General features: G+C 44.1%; 5 protein-coding genes across 5 annotated transcripts; 1 reads left to right on the top strand and 4 right to left on the bottom strand.

Moving 5' to 3' along the window:
• Positions 1 to 250: 250 nt before the first annotated feature.
• Positions 251 to 2,809, bottom strand: LOC125516878 (uncharacterized). The gene is made up of 4 exons (XM_087527029.1): positions 2,747 to 2,809; positions 2,442 to 2,564; positions 2,170 to 2,277; positions 251 to 274 (listed from the first exon to the last, which is right to left on the bottom strand). The coding sequence occupies exons 1-4, from the start codon at positions 2,807 to 2,809 to the stop codon at positions 251 to 253; spliced, it is 318 nt and encodes a 105-aa protein (XP_087383155.1).
• A 110-nt stretch (positions 2,810 to 2,919) lies between these two features.
• LOC147965996 (protein FAR1-RELATED SEQUENCE 5-like) lies at positions 2,920 to 3,890 on the bottom strand. The gene is made up of 2 exons (XM_087530682.1): positions 3,079 to 3,890; positions 2,920 to 2,941 (listed from the first exon to the last, which is right to left on the bottom strand). Exons 1-2 carry the CDS (start codon positions 3,888 to 3,890, stop codon positions 2,920 to 2,922), a joined length of 834 nt encoding a protein of 277 aa, XP_087386808.1.
• Positions 3,891 to 3,980: 90 nt separating this feature from the next.
• LOC147965995 (protein FAR1-RELATED SEQUENCE 5-like) lies at positions 3,981 to 5,582 on the bottom strand. Its single transcript, XM_087530681.1, has 2 exons — positions 4,680 to 5,582; positions 3,981 to 4,324 (listed from the first exon to the last, which is right to left on the bottom strand). The coding sequence occupies exons 1-2, from the start codon at positions 5,551 to 5,553 to the stop codon at positions 3,981 to 3,983; spliced, it is 1,218 nt and encodes a 405-aa protein (XP_087386807.1). The 5' UTR covers positions 5,554 to 5,582.
• A 2,096-nt stretch (positions 5,583 to 7,678) lies between these two features.
• On the top strand, positions 7,679 to 8,652 carry LOC125512513 (blue copper protein). The gene is made up of 2 exons (XM_048677610.2): positions 7,679 to 7,952; positions 8,086 to 8,652. The coding sequence occupies exons 1-2, from the start codon at positions 7,790 to 7,792 to the stop codon at positions 8,412 to 8,414; spliced, it is 492 nt and encodes a 163-aa protein (XP_048533567.1). The 5' UTR covers positions 7,679 to 7,789; the 3' UTR covers positions 8,415 to 8,652.
• A 3,642-nt stretch (positions 8,653 to 12,294) lies between these two features.
• LOC125516877 (mitochondrial metalloendopeptidase OMA1-like) lies at positions 12,295 to 16,224 on the bottom strand. Its single transcript, XM_048682158.2, has 3 exons — positions 15,385 to 16,224; positions 15,042 to 15,190; positions 12,295 to 12,697 (listed from the first exon to the last, which is right to left on the bottom strand). Exons 1-3 carry the CDS (start codon positions 16,123 to 16,125, stop codon positions 12,397 to 12,399), a joined length of 1,191 nt encoding a protein of 396 aa, XP_048538115.1. The 5' UTR covers positions 16,126 to 16,224; the 3' UTR covers positions 12,295 to 12,396.
• Positions 16,225 to 23,926: the final 7,702 nt, after the last annotated feature.

The raw sequence follows: 23,926 nt of genomic DNA, 5'->3' as shown, positions 1-23,926 counted from the left end.
ACCCTTTGTAGTAGATCTTGGAGGATCCCTGGGCACAAAATCATCAGAAGCTTGTGCAAGGGATGCAGCCTCCAACGGGGCAGTAGGACCGTCACGATCACCTGTGTAATAATCATATAAAAAGTTTATTATTTTTGTTATTGTGCAACCAGCACTGATATTCTGTGCAACCACACAGCACATTTTGTGCAACTAACTGGTTGTTGTGTGCAAGTTAAGTTGAAAAAAACACCTGCAGTAGCGCGGCCTGTCATGGTACTTGAATTGTAATCGCCTATGGGCAGAACATGAAAAACAAGTTAGATTTTTAGCTTGATCCTCAAACTAACACAGCGCACGAACTAGGCAGCATGTTCTGTTCAACTGGGCACTATGATATGTGCAACTAAAGTCACACACCCTAGTTTTTGTTTGGAGTCGGTGAAGGTACTTGAAGGAAATATGCCCTAGAGGCAATAATAAAGTTATTATTTATTTCCTTATATCATGATAAAAGTTTGTTATTCATGCTAGAATTGTATTAACCGGAAACATAATACATGTGTGAATACATAGACAAACAGAGTGTCACTAGTATGCCTCTACTTGACTAGCTCGTTAATCAAAGATGGTTATGTTTCCTAACCATTGACAAAGAGTTGTTATTTGATTAACGGGATCACATCATTAGTTGAATGATCTGATTGACATGACCCATTCCATTAGCTTAGCACCCGATCGTTTAGTATGTTGCTATTGCTTTCTTCATGACTTATACATGTTCCTATAACTATGAGATTATGTAACTCCCGTGTGCCGGAGGAACACTTTGTGTGCAACCAAACGTCACAACGTAACTGGGTGATTATAAAGGTGCTCTACAGGTGTCTCCAAAGGTACATGTTGGGTTGACGTATTTCGAGATTAGGATTTGTCACTCCGATCGTCGGAGAGGTATCTCAGGGCCCTCTCAGTAATGCACATCACTTAAGCCTTGCAAGCATTGCAACTAATGAGTTAGTTGCGGGATGATCTATTACAGAACGAGTAAAGAGACTTGCCGGTAACGAGATTGAACTAGGTATTGGATACCGACGATCGAATCTCGGGCAAGTAACATACCGATGACAAAGGGAACAACGTATGTTGTTATGCGGTCTGACCGATAAAGATCTTCGTAGAATATGTAGGAGCCAATATGGGCATCCAGGTCCCGCTATTGGTTATTGACCGGAGACATGTCTCGGTCATGTCTACATTGTTCTCGAACCCGTAGGGTCCGCACGCTTAAGGTTTCGATGACAGTTATGTTATGAGTTTATACGTTTTGATGTACCGAAGGTTGTTAGGAGTCCCGGATGAGATCACGGACATGACGAGGAGTCTCGAAATGGTCGAGACATAAAGATTGATATATTGGAAGCCTATGTTTGGATATCGGAAGTGTTCCGGGTGAAATCGGGATTTTACCGGAGTACCGGGAGGTTACCGGAACCCCCCGGGAGCTAAATGGGCCTTAATAGGCCTTAGTGGAAGAAGAGGAGAGGCGGCCAGGGCTTGGGCCGCGCGCCCCTCCCCCCTAGTCCGAATAGGACAAGGAGAGAGGGGGTCGGCGCCCCCCTCCTTCTCTCTCTCTTTTCCACCTCATGAATCCTATTCCAACTAGGATTGGGGGAGAAGTCCTACTCCCGGAGGGAGTAGGACTCCTCCTGGCGCGCCATATGGTGGCCGGCCGGCCTCCCCCTCTTGAACCTTTATATACGGAGGCAGGGGCACCCCAGAGACACACAAGTTGATCCACGTGATCATATTCTTAGCCGTGTGCGGCGCCCCCTGCCACCATAGTCCTCGATAATATTGTAGCGGTGCTTAGGCGAAGCCCTGCGACAGTAGCACATCAAGATCGTCACCACGCCGTTGTGCTGACAAAACTCTTCCCCGACACTTTGCTGGATTGGAGTCCGGGGATCGTCATCGAGCTGAACATGTGCTAGAACTCGGATGTGCCATAGTTTCGGTGCTTGATCGGTCGGGCCGTGGAGACGTACGACTACATCAACCAAACGCTTCCGTTGTCGATCTACAAGGGTACGTAGATCACACTCTCCCCTCTCGTTGCTATGCGTCACCATGATCTTGCGTGTGCGTAGGAATTTTTTTGAAATTACTACGTTCCCCAACAGTACTTACCTGGGTGATGAGCCCCCTGAGTCCTGCCTGTAGGTCCATTGGGAGTAGCACGCAAGGCACTGCTAGTTGGGCCTGGCAGGGGAGGAGGTCTTTGAGGGTTGGCATCACCTATAGGCAGAACAGGACAAACAAGTCAGTTGTGTTTATCTTTTGATGCTCGAACTAACACAGCATGCACAACTAGGTAGCCTGTTCGGTGCAACTGAGCACCATGATGTGTGCAACTGGAGTTATAGACCTATTTTGATGGGGAGTTGGGGGCAGGTAATTACCTGGACGATGAGCCCCCTGAGTGCTGCCTGTAGGGCCATTGGGAGGAGCACGCAGGGGAGGAGGTGGCGGAGGATGCCGTGTACAGCCAGGAGGGGCAGGAGGTTCTTGAGGGTTGACATCACCTATATCCAGAACAGGAAAAATAAGTTAGTTGTGTTATCTTGATGCTTGAACTAACACAGCGTGCGCAACTAGGCAGCCTATTCTATCCAACTGGCTACCATGGTGTGTGTATCTGGGCATAATGATGTGTGCAACTGAAGTTACACACCTAGTTAGATCAGGAGTTGGGGTAGGTAATTACCTGGATGATGAGCCCCCTGATTGCTGCCTGGAGGTGGAGGAGGTCCTCGAGGGTTGCCATCATCTGATGGCCCCGTTGCAGTAGTCGGTTTTTTCTTTTTCTTGGACTTGTTCAGGTGGCCGATCTCGGTACGTTCTGCACGCATATGCTTGTATACAATAGCTTGTGCTGGATCAGAACCACTCGCAAACTTTGCTAGTTTCCGAAAATCGTATATCATGTTCCTCTCCCTTATCTGCTTCTTTGATTGAGGAGGCATTTCATCCGGTTGCTCATAAGCAGTCCCTGGCGCACTAGGTACAGCAGTAGGTGTCCACCGTCTTAGCAGGTACCTTTCCGGTATGACATCAACTCCAATATGGCTGAACACCTTGAGGATGTGGCAACAGAGGATGCCGTCCTTGTCCATTTTACAGCACTCACACAAATAGGAACCTTCCTCCACCCTTGCCTGCACCAAGTAGTTTCGAGAACCATATTTGGCAACAAATTCCTGGTTCGGTCTGAGCTCAAATACATCAGCACCAACTTGGAATGCATTATGACGTCCAATCAGCTCAAACTCTTCTATGAACTTGCGGTAAAGGTCCCTAGTATAGGTTTTGTAAGATTGCTTCTCTATTGGGAAGTTGGACGACAACTCAATCTCAAGGTGTTCTGTCCTGTAATCATTGCAGCCTTCCTTGGCAAGGATGTGGTTCTGGATTTTTTCATATTGCTTGACGAAGTTCAGCATTGAGTTGTGTGGGTTCACATATCTTTTCAGGCCGGCGTTGAACCCCTCACTATGCTGTGTAGACTGGAGGAAGGGGAAGAACCTGTGTTTGAAGTAGCACGGCACCCAAGTTGACCTGTATTCGTATAACTTCTCAAAGTGCGTGTGTGTCATAGCCTCATACTTCATCATTAACTCAGCCCAATTCTGCTCAAACTCGTCTATAGTGAAGCTGAAGTCAACACACTTGTTGAAATCATCAGAGAGTCCTGGATTCTGGCACAGCAGCCAACCAACTTTTTCCTGAGCCTTTTTCATGATGTGCCATCGACAACAGCGGTGCATGGTGGTTGGAAAGATGCTCTGTATTGACTGCCTCATCGCATCATCCCGATCGATGATGAAGTTGTCAGGAGGTTTGCCATCCATAGCCTCTAGGAATGCTCCAAAGACCCAATCAAAGCTCGATGCCAACTCCTGCCTCACAAACGCGCAACCCAGCATGAAAGATTGGCCATGTCAGTTTATTCCTATGAAGGGCGCGAACGGCATATTGTACATGTTGGTCATGTAGTTGGTGTCAAACGATATGCAATTGTGGTACGCCTCCGCATAAGCTTTTCGAGCTAAGCCATCCACCCAAAATATGTTCACAACTCTGTCCTCTTCATCATATTTCACCTTATAGAAGAAGTCTGGATCGGTTTTTTGTATATCCTTGAAGTGCGCAATTGTCTCAATCAGATCACTCTCCTTTGTGTCATCTCTAGGGAAACTTGTACAAAGATTTGTTATTGCCTTTGGTCCGAACGGCACCATCATCTCAGATCCATAGAACTCTGCCATTACATGCATCATTCGTCCTGCATAATACAAAAACAAACAGTATATCCTTTTTTTAGTTGCACAAATACGCACATCCAGCTGCACAGTAATAGGACACGTGTTGGCACAGAAGATAATCGCAGGAAATGGACACCTAGCTGCACCTTTTTAAAAACACTTTGCAGTTTTTGCATACAGGACATTGTGTAATTGCACAGTAAAGACAATCTAGTTGCACAAGAAGCACCAAAAGTGATATACAAAAAGCATGGGAAGTTGGACACCAGTTGCGCAGTTAAGCCATTTCAGTTGCACAGTAGTACCATAACAGTTGCACACTGGACTGCCTAGAGGGAAACTTAATTCTTTAAGGGATATAGAAAAACACCACACCTGTAGTCAAGTTGCAGTTATACAAGATGTGCAGAAACTCCTTTTCATTAGGTGAGATGCCTTGGTGGGATCTCAAGTATTTGGACAATGAAGGTTTGTTCACGAGCGGATGATTGTGGTCACGAACAAAGTGCGTCACCTCCCATCGCCCATCTATCAGCTTCACCAACATTTTCGCCTTGCATTCAGTCTGCTTTATTGTCTCGCGTTTGTGCTTCTTCTTCTTCTTACTAGTACCAGCCTCCTCTTCAGCAAATATTGGAGGTTCTTCTTCCATCTCCTCGTCACTGTTAACAGATTTTGGATCTGGAATAGGGTCCAGGACAGGAGGAGCCTCAGCTCCTCCATCATCAGCTTTGGGCTTCTTGAACTTGTTGCAGCAAAACTGTTGTTTTATCAATTCATTGGTGCGGGGTGTCCGTCTAGAGGTGTTCATCTTGATAGAGAAACCCATCCGTAGTGCATAGCTGTTGTAGTGATGCTTAGCAATTTGAAGGTTGTCAAACCTCATGCCAACATAGGGTTCCATAGGTTGAGAACCAGCCTCATCCTCTCCTTCTTCTACTTGCACAGCTCCGTCAACAGCCCCAGCTCCTAGCTCAGTCCTGGTTGGACCAGGAACATTTGCCTCGGTTCCCGTGTCATCAAGAGTATGGCTCTCTGACTGCAAAGACACCACTACAGGGGCACCACGGGCTGATGACTGGCCTGCCACATTGTCATGGCCCATAGGGCTACCATCACGACTTGCCTGCATGTAGTAAACAGATCGACCATTTTCTGTCCAATTTCCTTGTTGTATGTTGGGTTGCTGCTGATCCATATCATGAGGAAGCTCATTGAGATCTGGAGGCAACTCATTGAGATCAAGCATTTTTTTCCTTGTTTTTGGATGCTGCCACACACTCCCTGCACATATAAAAAAGAAGAAATTGATGTCATCAGTTGGTAACCACAGAAAAAAAGTGTTTCAAACAACCTAAAAACTTAGTAAATAGGCAGTTGCACACCATTTTGTGACAATATTAGTTCCAAAAGCAACATGACTGTAGCATAATCTTTATTATAGCAGTTATGAAATTTTTTGTTTGCACAGATTTGTTATGTTAGTTGCACAGTTTGTAGTAAATAACTGGCAAGAGCATGACTTCTTTTTGCTACAGACTTTTTCAGACTTTTTCCCTTTGTTTTGTTGCAATGATCTGTAGGTTTCCGTCTCGCAAGGAGCTCTTTTCAGATTTTTCTGCACATAATTGGATGCTACATTTGAGAAGGAAAATCCAGGTGAAAGAAGAAAGAAGAATTGGAGGACAGATTATAGTTATATGTTTTTCATCGCCGTTTATGTTTCTAGTTCCGGTATATTTGAACAAATTAATATGGTTTGCAATAGGTGTGGGACCAGAATATATGTGTGGGACAAGATTATATGTGTGAATATGTTAATATGGTTTGTGGCTTCATTAGCCATGAACAAAAGTTCTTGTGTTTTTCCCGTTGCACTACAGATTTCTGGTTTTCGCTAGAATAGACGTCTCAATTGCCAGTATGCATTTTTCCACTTGGCCAGCATACATATTCAGTTGGACATTCAATGTTTTTAGTTGGCTAGAATAGATGTCTCAGCTGGCCAGGTTGCATTTATTTCAGTTTTTGGCCAACATGCATGTTTAGTTGGACAGTTAATGCATTCAGTTGGCTAGAATAGATGTCTCAGTTGGCCAGGATACATTTTCTCAGTTTTTGGCCAACATGCATGTTTAGTTGGCCAGAAAACATGTTTTTTATTTGCACATATACTACAGTTTTTCTAAAGAGTTCACTCACAAACATGTATTGCCAAATATACATGTTTACTTGGCCAGGATACATGTTTAGTTGGTCAGGATACATGTTTTTTAGTTGGCCAGAAAACACGTGGGGTACAATGCATGTTTGTGATTTGGCTAGCATGCATGCCGAGTTGCCAGAATATAGGTTCAGTTGGCTGGGATGCATGTTCAGTTGCACATTTATGAATTTTTCGTTGCACATATCTATTGGGCAGTCAATTTTTTGTTCATTTTGCAAACAATAACTACAAGTTGGTAGAATGCATGTTTAGTTTTTGGCTACAATGCTTTGTTGAGTTGGCTTTAATCATGTTTTAATTGGCCAGAGAACTTGTTTTTAGTTGGCCTGTTTAACACATCCAGGTGGTAGAAACTTGTTTGGCATGCATCAAGTAGTTTTTGACATGTTTAACACATCCAGCAGTAACATCAAGTAGGCTGGTGTGATGTGCCAGATTCACCTTTTTTTGAAGCAGCTTCTTCATGGATTTGTTCTAGATCCATGAAGAAGGGGGTTTACATATGCCTATGCAGTAGAAGAAAGGGGGGAAGTGAAGAGGGGCAGAGGGGGCTTACCTACTTGATCTTACTGCCTGGTATGGCTCTGTCCACCCTGTCCTTTAGATCTTATTTTTTGAAGCAACTCCTTCTACCTTGGGGCTCCCATGGCGGCTGTGTAGGAGGAGGAAGAAGGGCTGGGGGCGATTCTGTTGGATTTGCTTCTGGCGTGGAGAAGAAGAAGAAGGCAGCGTGGGAGGGGCTGAGGCGTGGGGGCGAGCGGGGGCGTGGGTGCGAGCTGGGGACAGCTGGCCACGTGGGGCATTTTCTGTTTGGTGGCCGCTCGATCGGTTTGTTTGGTGGCCGGTCGATCGGTCGGTTTGATGGGCCCTTCCTTTTCTGTTTCATGAGGGACAGGGGTTTTTTTTTTTAGCCGGCCGCTTGGTTGCATTAGTGGGCAGCCGGCCGCCCACTAGACACGTCCTTTATTATTACAGGGGAATTTATCCTGCTGCTTTGATCAACATATCTGAGTCCTTTTTCAAGGGAAAAGTTATGTAGAAAATGGATCGAAAAGTAACACAAACGCTGACCAACTTAGTCGGCCGGGTGGCCTCTTGATCCCGTGACAAGCACGTGACCCATATGGCCCTATAAAACGACCGTCCAAGCTTCCCCGTCAATCGCGCAATCCAGTTAGTAGCGAGAGACATCGATCGATAGCCACGCTTAGCTCCTTCATCTACTCCATACAGCTAACTCCGAGCCTTCACTTCGACCATGGCCTCGTCCTCCGCGCTGATCGCGCTCCTTGTTGTCCTTGGCTGCGCTGCGGCGGCCTCCGCGGCCACGTTCACCGTCGGAGATGGGCAAGGGTGGACGACCGGCGCCAACTACGCCACCTGGGCCAGCGGCAAGACCTTCGCGGTTGGAGACAAGCTCGGTGAGTCGTCAGCACTCCTATTTCTACACAATGATTTTAGATGATAGAGCAGCTAGCTGATGATGGCTAGGTGGTTGACCCTCAGTTTGTTCACGGATCGTGGCCTAATATTTTCTGCTCTCTGTTTTCTCAGTGTTCAACTACGCGAGCCAGGCCCACACAGTGACCGAAGTCACCAAGAGCGAGTACGACGCCTGCTCCAGCAACGCCAACGGTGACAACAGCGGCGCCACCACCATGACCCTCAAAGCCGGCGCGAACTACTACATCTGCACCATCGGCACCCACTGCGCCGCCGGCATGAAGCTAGCCGTCACCGCCGGCGACTCCAGCCCCGGTACCCCCGCGGCGGGGACGCCGCCCACCACCCCGTCCGGGTCCGGCGGCTCCCGCGTGCGCATGGAGGCCGGCCCCGTCCTCGCGGCCACCGCCGGCGTCCTCCTCAAGCTCGCCCTCTTCTGATCCTCCGATGATTCGATGTTGGAAAGTTTCGTCGATCGTTCTACGTTTTCTTCTGACGGACACGCACACGCTAGTTTGGAACGAGAGTGGTTGCCTGTGCTTCCTGATGTGATATGATTGGTTGGTTTCGTAGTAGTTGGCGTGAGTGACTTGTATGGATCATTATCTCGATGTTTCTATCTAGTAGTAATAGGACTCCTCCATACGAGGGTGATCAAATAAGTTTGGATTCTGTCAATGCTGAGGTTTAATTGTTCTTACTTTCGAGAAAAATGCAGATTTTTCTTCTTCATAAAGGTGGATAACCCCGGGCTTTGCATCGAATCGAATGATGCACACAACCATGTATTATTAAAAAAATCCAGCAACCAAACAATCACGACAGTAGCTCCACCAATTAACCACTGACTCTGATAAAAAACAGAAGCAAACAAAAATACACAGCTACTCCCTCTGTAAACTAATATAAGATCGTTTAGATCACTAAAATAGTAATCTAAACGCTTTTATATTACTTTACGGAGGGAGTACTAGGCTAAGCCTTCAATAAGAAAATGTTGCGTCGATGGTGACAAGTGCAACATAGGTTGGTCTTGTGATTTCTATCCCCAAAGTCGAGCTTCGATCCACCACCTTCAGTAAGGACACAACACATGCATGCGTCGACATAGCCTGATCAAAGATATTGTGTCTTCATCATATTGTGCAAACTCATCATTGAAGTTGTCTCTACTTTCATCCCTTGATCGGCTACCGACGCCTCATCTATACGCACGCACGCTTATTTCTATGAGCACCTTCAAAAGACCGAGCCGATTAATTTTAAAAAGAACACTCATGGCAAGTATATGACTTAAACCCATTGAGTTGATTCTACCGCAAGAAACCTAATCGTCTGAGCAACGCTCAATGTGCAATTGTTCTTGCATTTCCTTCTTATACCTAGTTTTGGTCATGGGAGAGAGTGATGCATGTGGGCGGTTAGGCAGGCTATGGACTATGGTAGTAAGACTGTGACTAGACTGGAGGAACTAAAGAATGGAATTATGAGAAGACAACAAGATCGGACGGAATCGGTTTGGTTAGGATGGCTACGTGTCATCACAAGTTCCAACGTGTGGACATATTTTGCAACATCTTCAGAGAAAGCAAGGCCGAAAAGGAGAGATGGACGATAGTTTGGAGTGCACAAATTGTTGACGAGTTACTTTTGCGATAGGAGTGGAGTGGTTGGCACTAACTATATACGATCGTTAGAGATTCAACGGCGAGAGTAGCAAGTCCTTTTCGGTGTTTCGGTTCAGAATTCTGCAGGACAAAAGTTTCCAGAGTCAACACCTGCTCCGGCCGGCCGTGCGAATCCTGCGGTTAGTTAAGTTCTTTTCCGTAGCTAGGTTGTGCCAACTTCTAACTGATGAGGTCATTCTTTTTTCTTGAGAGAAGAACTGATGAGGTGAACTCTCTTGAAAAAAGAGGCAAGTAGTTTTTGTCAAAGAGCAATTGTTTTTTTAAGAACTGTTGAAGGATGCTGCTACACGGCAGTCGACCGATACTAGCCCAGGATCAGCTCCCTCCTGAGCCGTTCGATCATCAAACGGTAGACTTACTATCGTTCCTCTCCACAGACGTCACACACACACACACACACACGCAACCGCCTCCTTCCAACCTCATCTTCCGCAATGCTTGCTCTGCCCTCCCTGAATCGCCTTCGCCGATCACTTCCCTGGGGCGCTGCTCTCGCTCGACTCACACCTCTCAGCACTCGGCACCGACTTCGCCCACGGCCACTATCATTCATAGCAGAGTGAATTACAAAAAAACCACCACATTTCAAGTTCACATCCGAATTTGCCACCATATTTCTTGGGCGCCCCAAAAATCAACCAGTTCCCTTGCTAATATTCTCAATAAACACTAATGATCGATTTGGGGTGATTTAATCCTATTTCTGACATAAAGGGCCCGCCTATAAGCAGTGACATGGCATAAAATAGTCAACACCCTAGAAAGGGTCCACGAGTCATCAGCTGAACTAACAAAAGGGTCCCTAAAAAATTGCAAAAATCACCCTAGAAACAAAATTAGATTACAATGGAGCCCTTGCAGGGAGGTTGTTGTGCCTGTGAGCACAATCACCGTCGGAGGGAAGATAGGAGTCGATAGAGGGGCTCGAAAAGCAACTCCGACAGCCACGCCGGTGGCCTCGGGGGAGAAGGGCAGCCACAGGAGGGCTTCCCTGGTCACGGCGCCCCGGCCCAAGAGCTCGGCGGCCGCAGCACGCAAGGTTGCTCCTCGGCGGGCACCCAAGCCTCGATCAGGAACCGCAACGCCGCCGCACGCGAAGAGATCGGAGCTGGGGACAGGCTCGTCGCACGCCGGAGAGGAGGAGACATATCGTCGGGGCAGGGGAGGGGTTGCATCACGGGATCCGGTATGTGGTTGTGCGTGATGGGACGTGGGGCGGTGGATCTCGCCGACGCCAGGAGGGAGAAGACGTGAGGGGCGGAGCACATGAGGAGAGGTCGCTGGGCGGCGCCGGCCATCTGGTCGAGGACACACGGGCGGCTCCAGATGTGGAGCTCGTGGGATCGTGGGGGAGGGGTTCCTGACCAGTGGGCCCTCTGTCTAATTTAACAGTCAACATGTTTTATTTGACTTTTGGTGCCATGTCAGCGCTTACAGGCGGGTCCTTTCTGTCAGAGATTGGATTAAATCATCCAAATCGATTATTAGTGTTTATTAAAAAAATTAGCAAGGAAACTGGTAGGTTTTTGGGGCGCCTAAGGAATGTGGTGGCAAATTCGGATGTGAACTTAAAATATGGTTGTTTTTTGTAATTCACTCATTCATAGCACCGGCCACAGACTCACATGATTAATAATCACACCAAAATCTCTCAAAGTCTGCCTTATCCATAAAAACTGAGTGCAACAACTACTGCAGCAATATACCAGACTTCGACGGCAGAGGTTGATACGAAGTTTTGTAGGTGGACTTCCTATCTATGATCTAAATCCAAATATCCAACGAAATCAAAGGATGCATCCTTAGGGTACCAAAGCCCAAAGTTTGAGGTATGAAATGAAAGCCGGGAAGTCCAAAATCATACCAAGAATGCCTCCTTATGAAATCAAAGGAGGCATCCCGAATATCCAACAATCACACCAAAATATTTTGATTTAGTGCAAGACGAGAAATGAACTAAGGCAATCAGACCAAGCTCTCTAGGGGCTTGATTTAGACTATATAGTGCCTTATGAAGTTTATAGACATGTTTGGCGTGATTGGGATCCTCAAAAACCGGTGGTTGTGCTACATATACCTCCTCATTAACTGGTGATCTAGCTTCATCTTTCATATGGGAATGGCGCCGGTTCACTTCTTAGCTCTTCGGTGAGTGTCTCCATCTTTCGATGGATCAACACCCTTCGTGCCAGGGTGAGGGGGCATGGAGCCCCCTTCAAAGATGGAGGAGGGTGTCACTGTGTCAGACAGAGCCATGAAGATGACGAGAGTTGTAATCTTCTTCTGGCAGATTTTTGGCTTTGCTTATTCAAAGTAGGGCTCGTTTCGAGCCTTCACTCTAGAAAAGGGCTGCACTTACAGAAAACGATTAAATATATGATTGAGTTTATTTAGTTTGTTGCCTAAATAGCTCCATTTGCATCCGCACACACATTGTGGACTCAAGAGATTAATACCGATGGAGAAGAACGCAACTGGCGTGGAGAAGCATCTTCCTGCCATGGTCCGAGTGAGGAGATTATGGATTTCTGGTCTATTGCCTAGTGCCTACTGTCTCCCTTGATGTCCTCTCTAGTATGACATGCTCATGTAGTGATGCCAGCGACATAAGCCATAAGGAGTGTCCATGGAGACAAGGAGTTAGGAGTGCAAATGCATCCCAGTCAAGTGCAATACATAGACAAGTACACGACCTGATCATACACAAGGAGCACAACAATGCAAAATTGCACATCTACCATTTCCAACTATGGCTTCGCCTGCCCCTAATATCGAAGGGGTCAGGAATGGAGAAACGTTCAGCTTCTTTGACGGGACTAGCTTCCCTGTATAATTCCATCGCTTCCTTCAAGACTTTGTCCTGCGACAAGGACTGCACTCTTTTCTTACCTGAAGGGTGAGTGGAGAGGTAGTTTTCCAATTCTGATTTTCTTGACATCTTTCCTAGCTTCTCTTCGACTGCAATGGCTATGTGTGGATCGAAACCAGCTGCAGCAAGTAGCAGCATTCCAATGTGATCTGCCTCTATCTCCATCCTGCAAAGGTAACATGTAACACCAATGAGAACTCCTAACGCGAGACATAGTTGCACATATTTGATAATACATTGACAAGGTGAGAACTGTACAACACGCAGCTCTCATAGTTTTTTTTTTTTTTTGAAAAGTAAGGTAACGCCTCCCATGGATGATACATTGAATCTAGTACTCTACCATATAAGCAACAGTATTGTGTTGCGCTAACTCCGCCATATTAGAACGTCAATCATAGAAGGGAAAGTAATGGTCTCAATTCTTGTGAAGATGCTAAGTGCAAGGACTTGCTCACGCAATTCCTTTGGGTGTATACAAATTTTCATGAAGGAAGCTACTCAACAACTTGTCCTTTTAGAGCACAAAAGTTTGTTTATTTACGCGGGAGCGCAAAAAAAATTATGTTGAACGAAACATAAACGACACTAACCATGCGGAAATAAAAATAGGTTCCTTTCTTTCTAGTTTTCACGATTTTGCCCATCCAGAATTCTACTGGTAATAAACTTATTGTCGGTCATGTCTAAGAATCCACGTATATACAAATTTCATTACACAGAATAGTTTGTGGTTGCATGACTATAACAAGGAAATCTGGAATTTAGACTACATGATGGACTCAATCAAACATGGTCATGATTAAGAATAGCAATTATTACCTGTGCATTACATAGAAATAAGTCTCTGTTATTTTTTGACAACCGCATAGTATGGAGTGAAATAACAACATTATGTTTTGCAGATTTGCTAATTCTCATGTAGATGGGAATTAACAAAGACACATCCTACTGTTGTGCCATTTGACTTTGCGCGGAGATTCATGCTGATTTTGTTTTGTTTTTTCTTTGTTCTTTTCCATACCAATGTCACTTTTTTGCGGGATACACCAAAGTCATTTAGATGAGACATACTTTCTTCGTTTTTATTTACTCCGCATATTAGCTTTGATTGAAGTCAAACTTCATAAAGTTTGACCAAGTATATTTTCTACAAACTTGTTGAAAGTATATAAAGTTTCACTTTAGACAAACCTAGCTAATATGCGGAGTAAATAAAAACGAAGGGAGTAGTTAATTCTCATCTATGTAAGGACCAAATGAGTGAACAAACACATTAAAACGTATATATATGTGTCCGGAATGATGATATACGAGATAGAGTTGGGGTAGCACCGATTGAAGAGAAGCTTGTCCAACATCGTCTGAGATGGTTTGGGCATATTCAGCGCAGGCCTCCAGAAGCTCCAGTGCATAGCGGACGGCTAAAGCGTGTGGAGAATGTCAAGAGAGGGCGGGGTAGACCGAATTTGACATGGGAGGAGTCCGTTAAGAGAGACCTGAAGGATTGGAGTATCACCAAAGAGCTAGCTATGGACAGGGCTGCGTGGAAGCTTGCTATTCATATGCCAGAGCCATGAGTTGGTTGCGAGATCTTATAGGTTTCACCTCTAGCCTACCCCAACTTGTTTGGGACTAAAGGCTTTGTTGTTGTTGTTGTGTGTGTGTGTGTGTGTGTGTATACACACCTGACCCAATTCACAAAAAAAGCTAGAACATCTTATACTCCCTCCGTTCCAAATTAGTTGTCATATATTTGTCTAGATACGGATATATCTAGACATCCGTATTTAGACAAATCTAAGACAAGTAATTTGAAACGGTAGTAATATTTGTGAACGGAGGGAGTAGATGAGAGCTAGACATAGCCTATCCTTTGAGCAATTATAGCACTTAAAGAACAGAAAATCACTACTTGTCCTAGGCCAATTACTTGACACTAGATGTATCACTCTCCTTGAGGAGTTAATGCATCAAGGGTCAAATTAAAATCTAGTACCATTTTTATAACATTTGCAGCTTATCACACATGCAGAATGTGGATCACCGAGAACAACGTAAAATGCAGAATTGATGAATACATGAGTGCGGCGAATCTGCACCCGGGCTCAGCTGCACCCCCGCTCACGGAAAAAATCAAAACAAACACAAAACAAATTCAAAAAATTCCAAATTTTTTGTGTGTGATAGATAATTAGATGCGTGAGGTTCGCTGAAAAATTTAACTCGTTTGGACATTTGAGCAAGTCTGTGCAAAAAAGACAAAATCAGGGTCTGTAAAAAAGTTTACTGTTCATGAGCTGTTTTGACCCGATTTGTCTTTTTTGCCGAGACCTACTCAGATATCCAAATAAATTGAAATTTGAAGCGGGCCTCATGCATCAAATTATCTACCACACAAAAAAATTTGGATTTTTTTGAATTTTTCTAGTATTTGTTTTGAATTTTTTTCTGACCGGGAGCAGCTGAGCCCGGGCTCCAGGATGAATTATCGTGAATACATGTCTTACTTTCGTGAGAAGGGCAGCGTGAATAGTAATTTCGATACACCCCTCATGAAGTCTGGACTGTCCCGCCCCATGACAAGTCGTTGCACAGCATAAGAACACAAGCTCTTGGTGATCGCCTCGGCCGAGTGCCTCGCAATAATGTGTCCAACCTGCCCAAAAAATCACTGGTTTCAGTTTGATGGGTTCACTGTAAACTGTAAACACGCACAAGATTACATAGTATGCAGAGGCCGGGTTTGGTTTGCCCTAAGTGCGGCTGTATGGATGATTGAATTGGATTGATATAAAAAAAATCCTTTGTCGAAAAATATAAATAAATAAATCAGTAAGATCTTGTTACCACCTCATGCCCTAGCACAGCGGCGATCTCGGCGTCAGTTCTGAAGTAGTCGAGCAATCCAGTGTAGACCAAGATCTTGCCTGGAACGCACATCGCGTTGACTTTCCTGTCTTCCACGACGATCACCTCCCAATCGAGCCCGTCGAGATGCCTCGTCATCGCCTGCTTCCCGTAGTTCCTGGCCATGAACCTGTCATTCAGCAGCTCCCCGGCTGGATCGACGGGCGCAACTCCAAGGGTGCGTCGGGCGGCGCGGACGATCTCCGAGGTGATGCGCCTGACGCGCACGCTCTCGTAGTGTTCCGCGGGTAGGATCATGCCGGCTTTCTCCTTCTTGAGATCGTCGAACGCGCGCCCGCCGAGCCACCGCTCGATCCGGGGAGAGAGGAACACAAGGTGGGTGCGGTTGGTGTACGGCACGGTCTCGAGGTTGTGGTAGTACGCGGCGATCGCCGCGGCGCCAGGGGCGAGAACCCGCGCGGCCAACTTCCGCCAGTCGAGGTACCACGGCTCCCCGCCGCGGCCTCGGGTGAAGTGGATGAGCTCCGGGCGCCGCGGCCCTTCGCTTAAGAGTCCATGGCTTGGGGTAGTGGCCGAGCGCGAGACCGCCGGCAAGCGCCGCCGGTAGGCGCGGTAGGACCTAGTGGCCGTGCGCAGCGGCGGCTGTGGTGGTCGGACCCCCGGCTTGCAGCGCACGAGGAGCCGGAAGATGGCGGAGCCCGATTTCTTCAAAATTTGGTTCATGTTCGTTTTGTTTCCCTCGTTGACGCTGGATTGATCGGAGAAGGGAGGTAGTAGCTAGCTAGCGGCGCCGGTGCGCGATAGGGGGCGTATCTGCCGCTCGCCGTCGCCGGGCGCTTACGTTTTTTTTTTTTTGAGCGGGCGATTGGGCTTTATAGCCTTGTCGATCAAGCCTGCGAGTTTCCGTTTTCGGGGGCTATCCGTCGATGGGAAAATCCTATACGACGCCTATTTAGTTTTTATTTTTTATTTTATCCTATTTAGTTTTTTATTTTGGTTTTTTCGAATTTCATTTGGTTTTTATTTTTTATTATTCTCCTATTTATTTTTTTCTTCTCTTTTCCTTTGTTTATTCAAAAATTTCAGAAAATGTTCTAGATTTTGTTTAATTATTCATAATTTTAAGAAAGTCTCATGTTTTAAAAAATGTTTAGGATTTCAAAAAACATTCTAGTTTTAGAAAAACTTGTTCACAAATTCAAAAAAATAAGCCGAATGTTCAAAACAGGTTCCTATTTTCAAAAATTGTTCACAAATCACAATAACGTTCATGTTTTCAAAAAGTGTTCAAAACTAAAAAAATCGTGTGTTAGAAAAAATCTTTGGAAATTTCAAAAAATGTTCACGTTTTAATTTTTTGTTCAAAATTATAAAAAGTTATGTTTCCTTTATTTTGCTCACAATTAAGAAAATGTGTTTCAAAAAAAAGTTCACGGTTTCAAAATATGTTGACAATTTAAAAAAATATTACATATCAATTTGGCAGTCTTTTGGGAATGCCTCCGAGAATACTCGTTAAGCTTGAAGAAAGTACACTCCACTATTGCACTCACTAACAATAAACAATCACCCTTGAGCACATTGTTGAAACATTCAACTATGTTGCTCGTCATGTCGACGTATCTCAAACCTCCTTAATCATGACTGCGTGCCCACTTGTGTTTCTCGTCCAAATTCCTTTTTAAGAATTCTTTCCCCCCTTCGTTTAGGTCTAGGTATAGTTTCCATAGCGAGATCGGAATGCATCCGTGGTGAAGGTAACACAAAGATGGATTAGATCTTGGCTGAACTCCTTGCTCATACATGTCTGGTAAAAGTTTACCACGAAATGTCGCATGCACCATTGGTGGTGAAGCTTTGAAAGACCTGAAATAACAATGTCTATTGTCTTGAGGCCATGGAGCGGGTCCGGTATGATGCATCCCTCCCTATCCACATTCACCTTGCTACCATTATTATGCCCCTGTATTTGTCGGTCAAGAAAGTGTCCTCTATAGAAAAAATCGGCCAACAATACTTAAATGCCCCGATGCATTGCCCATAACTCCAGAAGGCACGGTGGAACACTCCAATATCGTCCTGGACCAACATATCTGGGTTCCTATGTGTAATCGCTCTAAACAACCTTGGGAGGTCAATGTATTCTTCTTCATAATCCGTAATGTTTGCATTGGCCTTCCAGGTCTTTCCATACTTGAATTCATATCCATAATGTTTTTTCACCGTTCGCATGAGAAACTCCAGCTTGACGGTTGGATCACATGCTATTTCTTTCATCAATTTGTACTTGAGATATTCAGACATGAGTTGGCGGTGCCCCTTACAGCGGCCTGATTCCGACGGCGGTGGGCACTTGTGAGTGACTACACAACTTTGTAACACCCTTTGCCCAGTTTCGTCAATTCTTCTTACGCGGACCTTCCATGGGCTTCCTTCTTTGTTACATTTCACGATGTAGCGCACTTTTTGGCCGGAGTGGCCACCAATATATGGCCTATGGTTCCTAATGGCATAGTCGCTCAACCGCACCTTGAACTCCTCCAAGCACACAAACTTCACACATTTCTTCAAATTAGCATTCTCGTCCTAGTTCTTCGCCCTTGGTTCGGAGCAGGGTGTCGGCTCAATCTCCATCATTCTCATCCCACTATCAACCATGGCCTTATGGGCAAGGCTAAGACCACGAAACAAGGGAGTTTATTTTTCCTTACCCGTCAACTCGAATAAGATTTAGTTTTCTTTCTCCATGAATCCATCCTCATCCAATTCTTCCTCTGACCCTCGTCATCTGAGTGATACCCATTCGTACACCTAAAGGGAGCTCACGATCCATGTCCTGCTGCGCGACAAGGACATCCAAATCACTGATATCATTATAATGAATCTCTTCCTCTGCAACAAAATCATCACTAACAACATCAGCATCATCTTGAATTACTATGGCAGCAACATTCACCTCGACTTCATTTGCTTGGCTACCTTGTGGCTGGCTAGAAGCATTAGGGGCATACACCGCAACTCCATTTGCTTGGCTAGTTGGCGGTTTGGCTAGAAGCAGTGGAGGCATGTTACGTCTCCGTCGTATCTACTTTTCCAAACACTTTTGCCCTTGTTTTGGACTCTAACTTGCATGATTTGAATGGAACTAACCCGGACTGACGCTGTTTTCAGCAGAATTGCCATGATGTTGTTTTATGTGCAGAAAACAAAAGTTCTCGGAATGACATGAAACTCCACGGAACATCTAGTTAAAAATAATAAAAAATCCTTGCCAAAGATGGAGACCAGGGGACCCACACCCTGTCCACGAGGGTGGGGGCGCCCCCCCCCCTAGGGTGCGCCCCCCTACCTTGTGAGCCCCCTGGAGCTCCTCCGACGCCAACTCCAACTCTATACATTTGCTTTTGGGGGAAAAATCAAGGAGAAGAAATCATCACGTTTTACGATACGGAGCCGCCGCCAAGCCCTAAAACCTCTCGGGAGGGCTGATCTGGAGTCCGTTCGGGGCTCCGGAGAGGGGGATTCGGCGCCGTCGTCATCATCAACCATCATCCATCATCAATTTCATGATGCTCACCGTCGTGCGTGAGTAATTCCATCGTAGGCTTGCTGGACGGTGATGGGTTGGATGAGATCTATCATGTAATCGAGTTAGTTTTGTTAGGGTTTGATCCCTAGTATCCACTATGTTCTGAGATTGATGTTGCTATGACTTTGCTATGCTTAATGCTTGTCACTAGGGCCCGAGTGCCATGATTTCAGATCTTAACCTATTATGTTTTCATGAATGTATGTGTGTTCTTGATCCTATCTTGCACGTCTATAGTCACCTACTATGTGTTATGATCCGGCAACCCTGAAGTGACAATAATCGGGACCACTCCCGGTGATGACCATAGTTTGAGGAGTTCATGTATTCACTATGTGCTAATGCTTTGTTCCGGTACTCTATTAAAAGGAGGCCTTAATATCCCTTAGTTTCCGTTAGGACCCCGCTGCCACGGGAGGGTAGGACAAAAGATGTCATGCAAGTTCTTTTCCATAAGCACGTATGACTATATTTGGAATAAATGCCTACATTACATTGATGAATTGGAGCTAGTTCTGTGTCACCCTATGTTATGACTGTTACATGATGAACCGCATCCGGCATAACTATCCATCACCGATCCAATGCCTACGAGCTTTCCATCTACTGGTTTACGCTTATTTACTTTCCCGTTGTTACTATTACAATCACTACAAAACACCAAAAATATTGCTTTTGCTTTTGTTACCCTTTTATTACTGTTACCACTACTATCATATTACTTTGCTACTAAATACTTTGCTGCAGATATTAAGTTATCCAGGTGTGGTTGAATTGACAACTCAGCTGCTAATACTTGAGAATATTCTTTGGCTCCCCTTGTGTCGAATCAATAAATTTGGGTTGAATACTCTACCCTCGAAAGCTGTTGTGATCCCCTACACTTGTGGGTTATCAAGACTAATTTCTGGCGCCATTGCCGGGGAGCATAGCTCTATTCTTTGAGTCACTTGGGATTTATATCTGCTGGACACTATGAAGAACTTGAAAGACACTAAGACAACAATTTATCCCTCAACTACGAGGAGAGGTAACGAACTGCCATCTAGCTCTGCACTTGATTCAACTTCTGTTTTGAGTAAGCTTGCGACACCTAAACCTGCTTCTGCCATTCGTTCTGATATGTTGCATGTTATTGATGATGCCACTTCTGCTATGCATGATACTTATGATGAAACTACTTCTATGCTTGATACTACTGTGCCCCTTAGTGAATTTCTTGATGAACAAATTGCTAGGGCTAGAGAGAAAGAAATTATTGATACTGATTATAATGATGAAAGTGATGATGAAGATAGGCATGTTATTCCTGAGGGTTATGTTTTTGATATTGAATCTTCTGCAGATATTTTAGCTTGCAAAGATAGATATGAACTCAAGAGGTTATTAGCTGATTGGAATAAGCAATCTCTTAAAGATAGAATGAAACCTGACCCTGCTTTTGCTACTTCATCTATCTGTGTTGCCGATAAGGATTATGAATTCTCTATTGATCCTGATATAATTACTTTGGTTGAATCTAATCCTTTTCATGGCTATGAATCTGAAACTGTTGTGGCACATCTTACTAAATTAAATGATATAGCCACCCTGTTCACTAATGATGAGAGATCTTGCTACTTTTATATCCTTAAAATATTTCCGTTCTCATTAAAGGGTGATGCTAAGATATGGTTTAATTCTCTTGATCCTGGTTGTGTGCATAGTCCCCAGGATATGATTTATTACTTCTCTACTAAATATTTCCCTGCTTATAAGAAACAAGCTGCCTTAAAGGAAATATACAACTTTGTGCAAATTGAAGAAGAGAGTCTCCCACAAGCTTGGGGGAGGCTTCTCAAGTTACTTAATGCTTTGCCTGATCATCCTCTTAAGAAAAATGAAATACTGGATATCTTTTATAATGGACTAACTGATGCTTCCGGAGATTACCTGGATAGTTGTGATGGTTCTCTTTTCAGGGAAAGAACACCGGGTGAAGCTGAAATTCTATTGAATAATATGTTGACAAATAAAAATAATTGGGCACCTCCTAAGCCAGCCCCTGAACCAATTATTGATCCTATTCCTAAACCAACTCTGAAGAAGAGAGGTGTTCTATTTCTCAGTCCCGAAGATATGCAAGAGGCAAAGAAATCTATGAAAGAAAAAGGTATTAAAGCTGAAGATGTTAAGAATTTACCTCCTATTGAAGAAATACATGGTCTTAATTTACCGCCTGTTGAAGAAACATATGATCTTGATCCATTACCTATTGAAGAACCTCCTGGTCTTGATAACCCGACACAGGTAGTAAAGGTAAATTCTCTCTATATATTTGATGAAGGTGATATTCCTCACTATAAGTTTGCTAGACAATGCTCTGATGAGTTCGATAATTTTATTGTCAAACAAGAAAATTTCAATGCTTATTTCGGTAGACAATTGAAATACGATTCCGATATGATTAAACACTTGGGTGATTATATGACTAATATTAGAGGTGAACTTAAACTTGTTAGAAAACATGCTTCTGTGGTTACCACTCAAGTAGAACAAGTACTTAAAGCTCAAAATGATTTGCTCAATGAAATGAATAGTAAGAAAAATGATTATGCTGTTAGAGTGGCTACTAGAACTGGTAGAATGACTCAGGAACCTTTGTATCCTGAAGGCCACCCTAAGAGAATTGAGCAAGATTCTCAGAGAAATAATATTGATGTACCTAGTTCTTCTAAAAGGAAGAAAAATAAAAATGATAGGACTTTACAAACTTCTAGTGAACCTATTGCTGAACCACCTGAGAATCCAAATGATATCTCTATGTCTGATGCTGAAACACAATCCGGTAATGAACATGAACCTAGTGAAAATGTTAATGATTATGTTCATGATGATGCTCAACCTAGTAATGATAATGATGTAGAAATTGAACCTGCTGTTGATCTTGATAACCCACAACCAAAGAATCAACGTTATGATAAGAGAGACTTTGTTGCTAGGAAACATGGTAAAGAAAGAGAACCATGGGTTCAGAAACCCATGCCTTTTCCTCCCAAACCATCCAAGAAAAAGGATGATGAGGATTTTGAACGCTTTGCTGAAATGATTAGACCTATCTTTTTGCGTATGCGATTAACTGATATGCTCAAATGAATCCTTATGCTAAGTATATGAAAGATATTGTTACAAATAAAAGAAAGATACCGGAAGCTGAAATTTCCACCATGCTTGCTAATTACACTTTTAAGGGTGGAATACCAAAGAAACTTGGAGATCCAGGAATACCTACTATACCATGCTCCATTAAAAGAAACTATATTAAAACTGCTTTATGTGATCTTGGAGCCGGTGTTAGTGTTATGCCTCTCTCTTTATATCGTAGACTTGATTTGAATAAGTTAACACCTACTGAAATATCTTTGCAAATGGCTGATAAATGAACTACTATACCTGTCGGTATTTGTGAGGATGTGCCTGTTGTGGTTGCAAACGTTACTATTTTAACGGACTTTATTATTCTTGATATTCCCGAGGACGATAGTATGTCTATTATTCTTGGAAGACCCTTTTTGAATACTGCAGGGGCTGTTATTGATTGCAACAAAGGTAATGTCACTCTTCATGTTAATGGTAATGAGCATACGGTACACTTTCCGAGGAAACAACCTCAAGTTCATAGTATCAACTCTATTGGAAAAATTCCATCGATTATATTTGGAGGTTTTAAATTTCCTCTTCCTACTGTCAAGAAGAAATATGATATACTTATTTTTGGGGATGTGTATATCCCCATTGAGGTAACATAGTGTTATTCGAAATTTCTCCGGTTTCATGTTATTCGGAATGAGTTTATTAACAAGACCTGATCAACCTTGTTAGTGGATTCCTTTTGATGAGCATGAGATGAATGAAACTAGAAGGCACAACCTTCTGTACCCTCTTTATACTTTCTGTTATTCAGATGAAATAAAGTAAAAATAGTATTTTTCTGTCTGTTTCCTGATTTATCCGTGCAATATTAAAATACCCTGAAAATAAAAGTCCTCCAAATGCCATGCCAATTTAATATTATTTTTTGGGATTATCTGAGGATTTATGGTACTGAAAGCACCGCGGGGGGAGCTGCCACCTGGCCACGAGGGTGGAGGGCGCGCCCTACCCCCCAGGGCGCGCCCCCTGCCTCGTGGGCCCACGGTGGCCCTCTTCCACTTATTCCTGCACCCATCCTCTTCTTCTTCCTCCCACAAACACGAATATCCAACTCAAGCACGAGTTCTAGCTCGCTTTGCTGTGATTTTCGATCTCCTTGCTCAAAGCACCTATCACAAAACTGTTTGGGAAGATTGTTCCTTGGTATGTGACTCCTCCATTGGTCCAATTAGTTTTTGTTCTAGTGCTTTATTCTTTGCAAATTTGTGTTGCATAGGTGACCATGTCCTTGAGCTTGCATGTCAAATTTATATGGTTCCAAGTAGTTCTAATGCATGATATATCCTCTAGGCACTTGTAGGAGTAGTTGCTATCAATTTTGTTGAGCTTTGTTCACTTTTGTTTGAAGTTATTAAAAATTTCAGAAATTTTTCAGAGGAAGCAATATGCTTAGGAAAATGTTCTAAGGTGGTTCTTCAAGGAAGCAAGGCCCCAGGCTTGCAATGCGTGATGCTGATGAGGAGCCCCCAAGGGACGCTCCAGTGCGGCCTTGTGAATGACCTTCAGAAAATTTTATGGATCGAGCGGGAATCAAAGAGGAATTTAACGCATATTTGCGTAACGCCGATCCTGTGGACTTTGAGGCAGACAAATGCCCACAGTAACATCAACTCACTAGCTCATTTGTGAGGAGGTTTGAATTTTCATCTTCGCGTAATTCTCCTACTGTCATGTTTGATCTTTATGACAAATCTTATACCATGGACTTAGAGGATTTTACTTCTGTTTGCAAACTTTCACAAT

The sequence above is a fragment of the Triticum urartu genome, chromosome 6A (assembly GCF_056163025.1).
Source record: "Triticum urartu cultivar PI428250 chromosome 6A, HENAU_Tu73, whole genome shotgun sequence".
Classification (NCBI taxonomy): Eukaryota; Viridiplantae; Streptophyta; class Magnoliopsida; order Poales; family Poaceae; genus Triticum; species Triticum urartu.
The sequence above is the reverse complement of the archived record's forward strand: the minus strand, read 5'-3'. Positions and strand labels throughout refer to the sequence as shown.

Bases quoted from the DNA above. Each gene is read 5' to 3' on its own strand.
- LOC125516878 (XM_087527029.1), bottom strand. From the start codon at position 2,809: ATGATGGCAACCCTCGAGGACCTCCTCCACCTCCAGGCAGCAATCAGG. The intron at 2,278-2,441 runs GTAATTACCTGC...TTCTGCCTATAG, and splicing joins TCAGGGGGCTCATCGTCCAG to GTGATGCCAACCCTCAAAGA. The intron at 275-2,169 runs GTAAGTACTGTT...TTCTGCCCATAG, and splicing joins TCAGGGGGCTCATCACCCAG to GCGATTACAATTCAAGTACC.
- LOC147965996 (XM_087530682.1), bottom strand. From the start codon at position 3,890: ATGGATGGCAAACCTCCTGACAACTTCATCATCGATCGGGATGATGCG. The intron at 2,942-3,078 runs GTACCTGCTAAG...TTCGGAAACTAG, and splicing joins GTTGATGTCATACCGGAAAG to CAAAGTTTGCGAGTGGTTCT.
- LOC147965995 (XM_087530681.1), bottom strand. From the start codon at position 5,553: ATGCTTGATCTCAATGAGTTGCCTCCAGATCTCAATGAGCTTCCTCAT. The intron at 4,325-4,679 runs GTGTGGTGTTTT...TGTATTATGCAG, and splicing joins TAACTGCAACTTGACTACAG to GACGAATGATGCATGTAATG.
- LOC125512513 (XM_048677610.2), top strand. From the start codon at position 7,790: ATGGCCTCGTCCTCCGCGCTGATCGCGCTCCTTGTTGTCCTTGGCTGC. The intron at 7,953-8,085 runs GTGAGTCGTCAG...CTGTTTTCTCAG, and splicing joins CGCGGTTGGAGACAAGCTCG to TGTTCAACTACGCGAGCCAG.
- LOC125516877 (XM_048682158.2), bottom strand. From the start codon at position 16,125: ATGAACCAAATTTTGAAGAAATCGGGCTCCGCCATCTTCCGGCTCCTC. The intron at 15,191-15,384 runs GTGGTAACAAGA...TTTTTTGGGCAG, and splicing joins CCGCTGTGCTAGGGCATGAG to GTTGGACACATTATTGCGAG. The intron at 12,698-15,041 runs GTAAGACATGTA...TTACCTTTGCAG, and splicing joins ACGCTGCCCTTCTCACGAAA to GATGGAGATAGAGGCAGATC.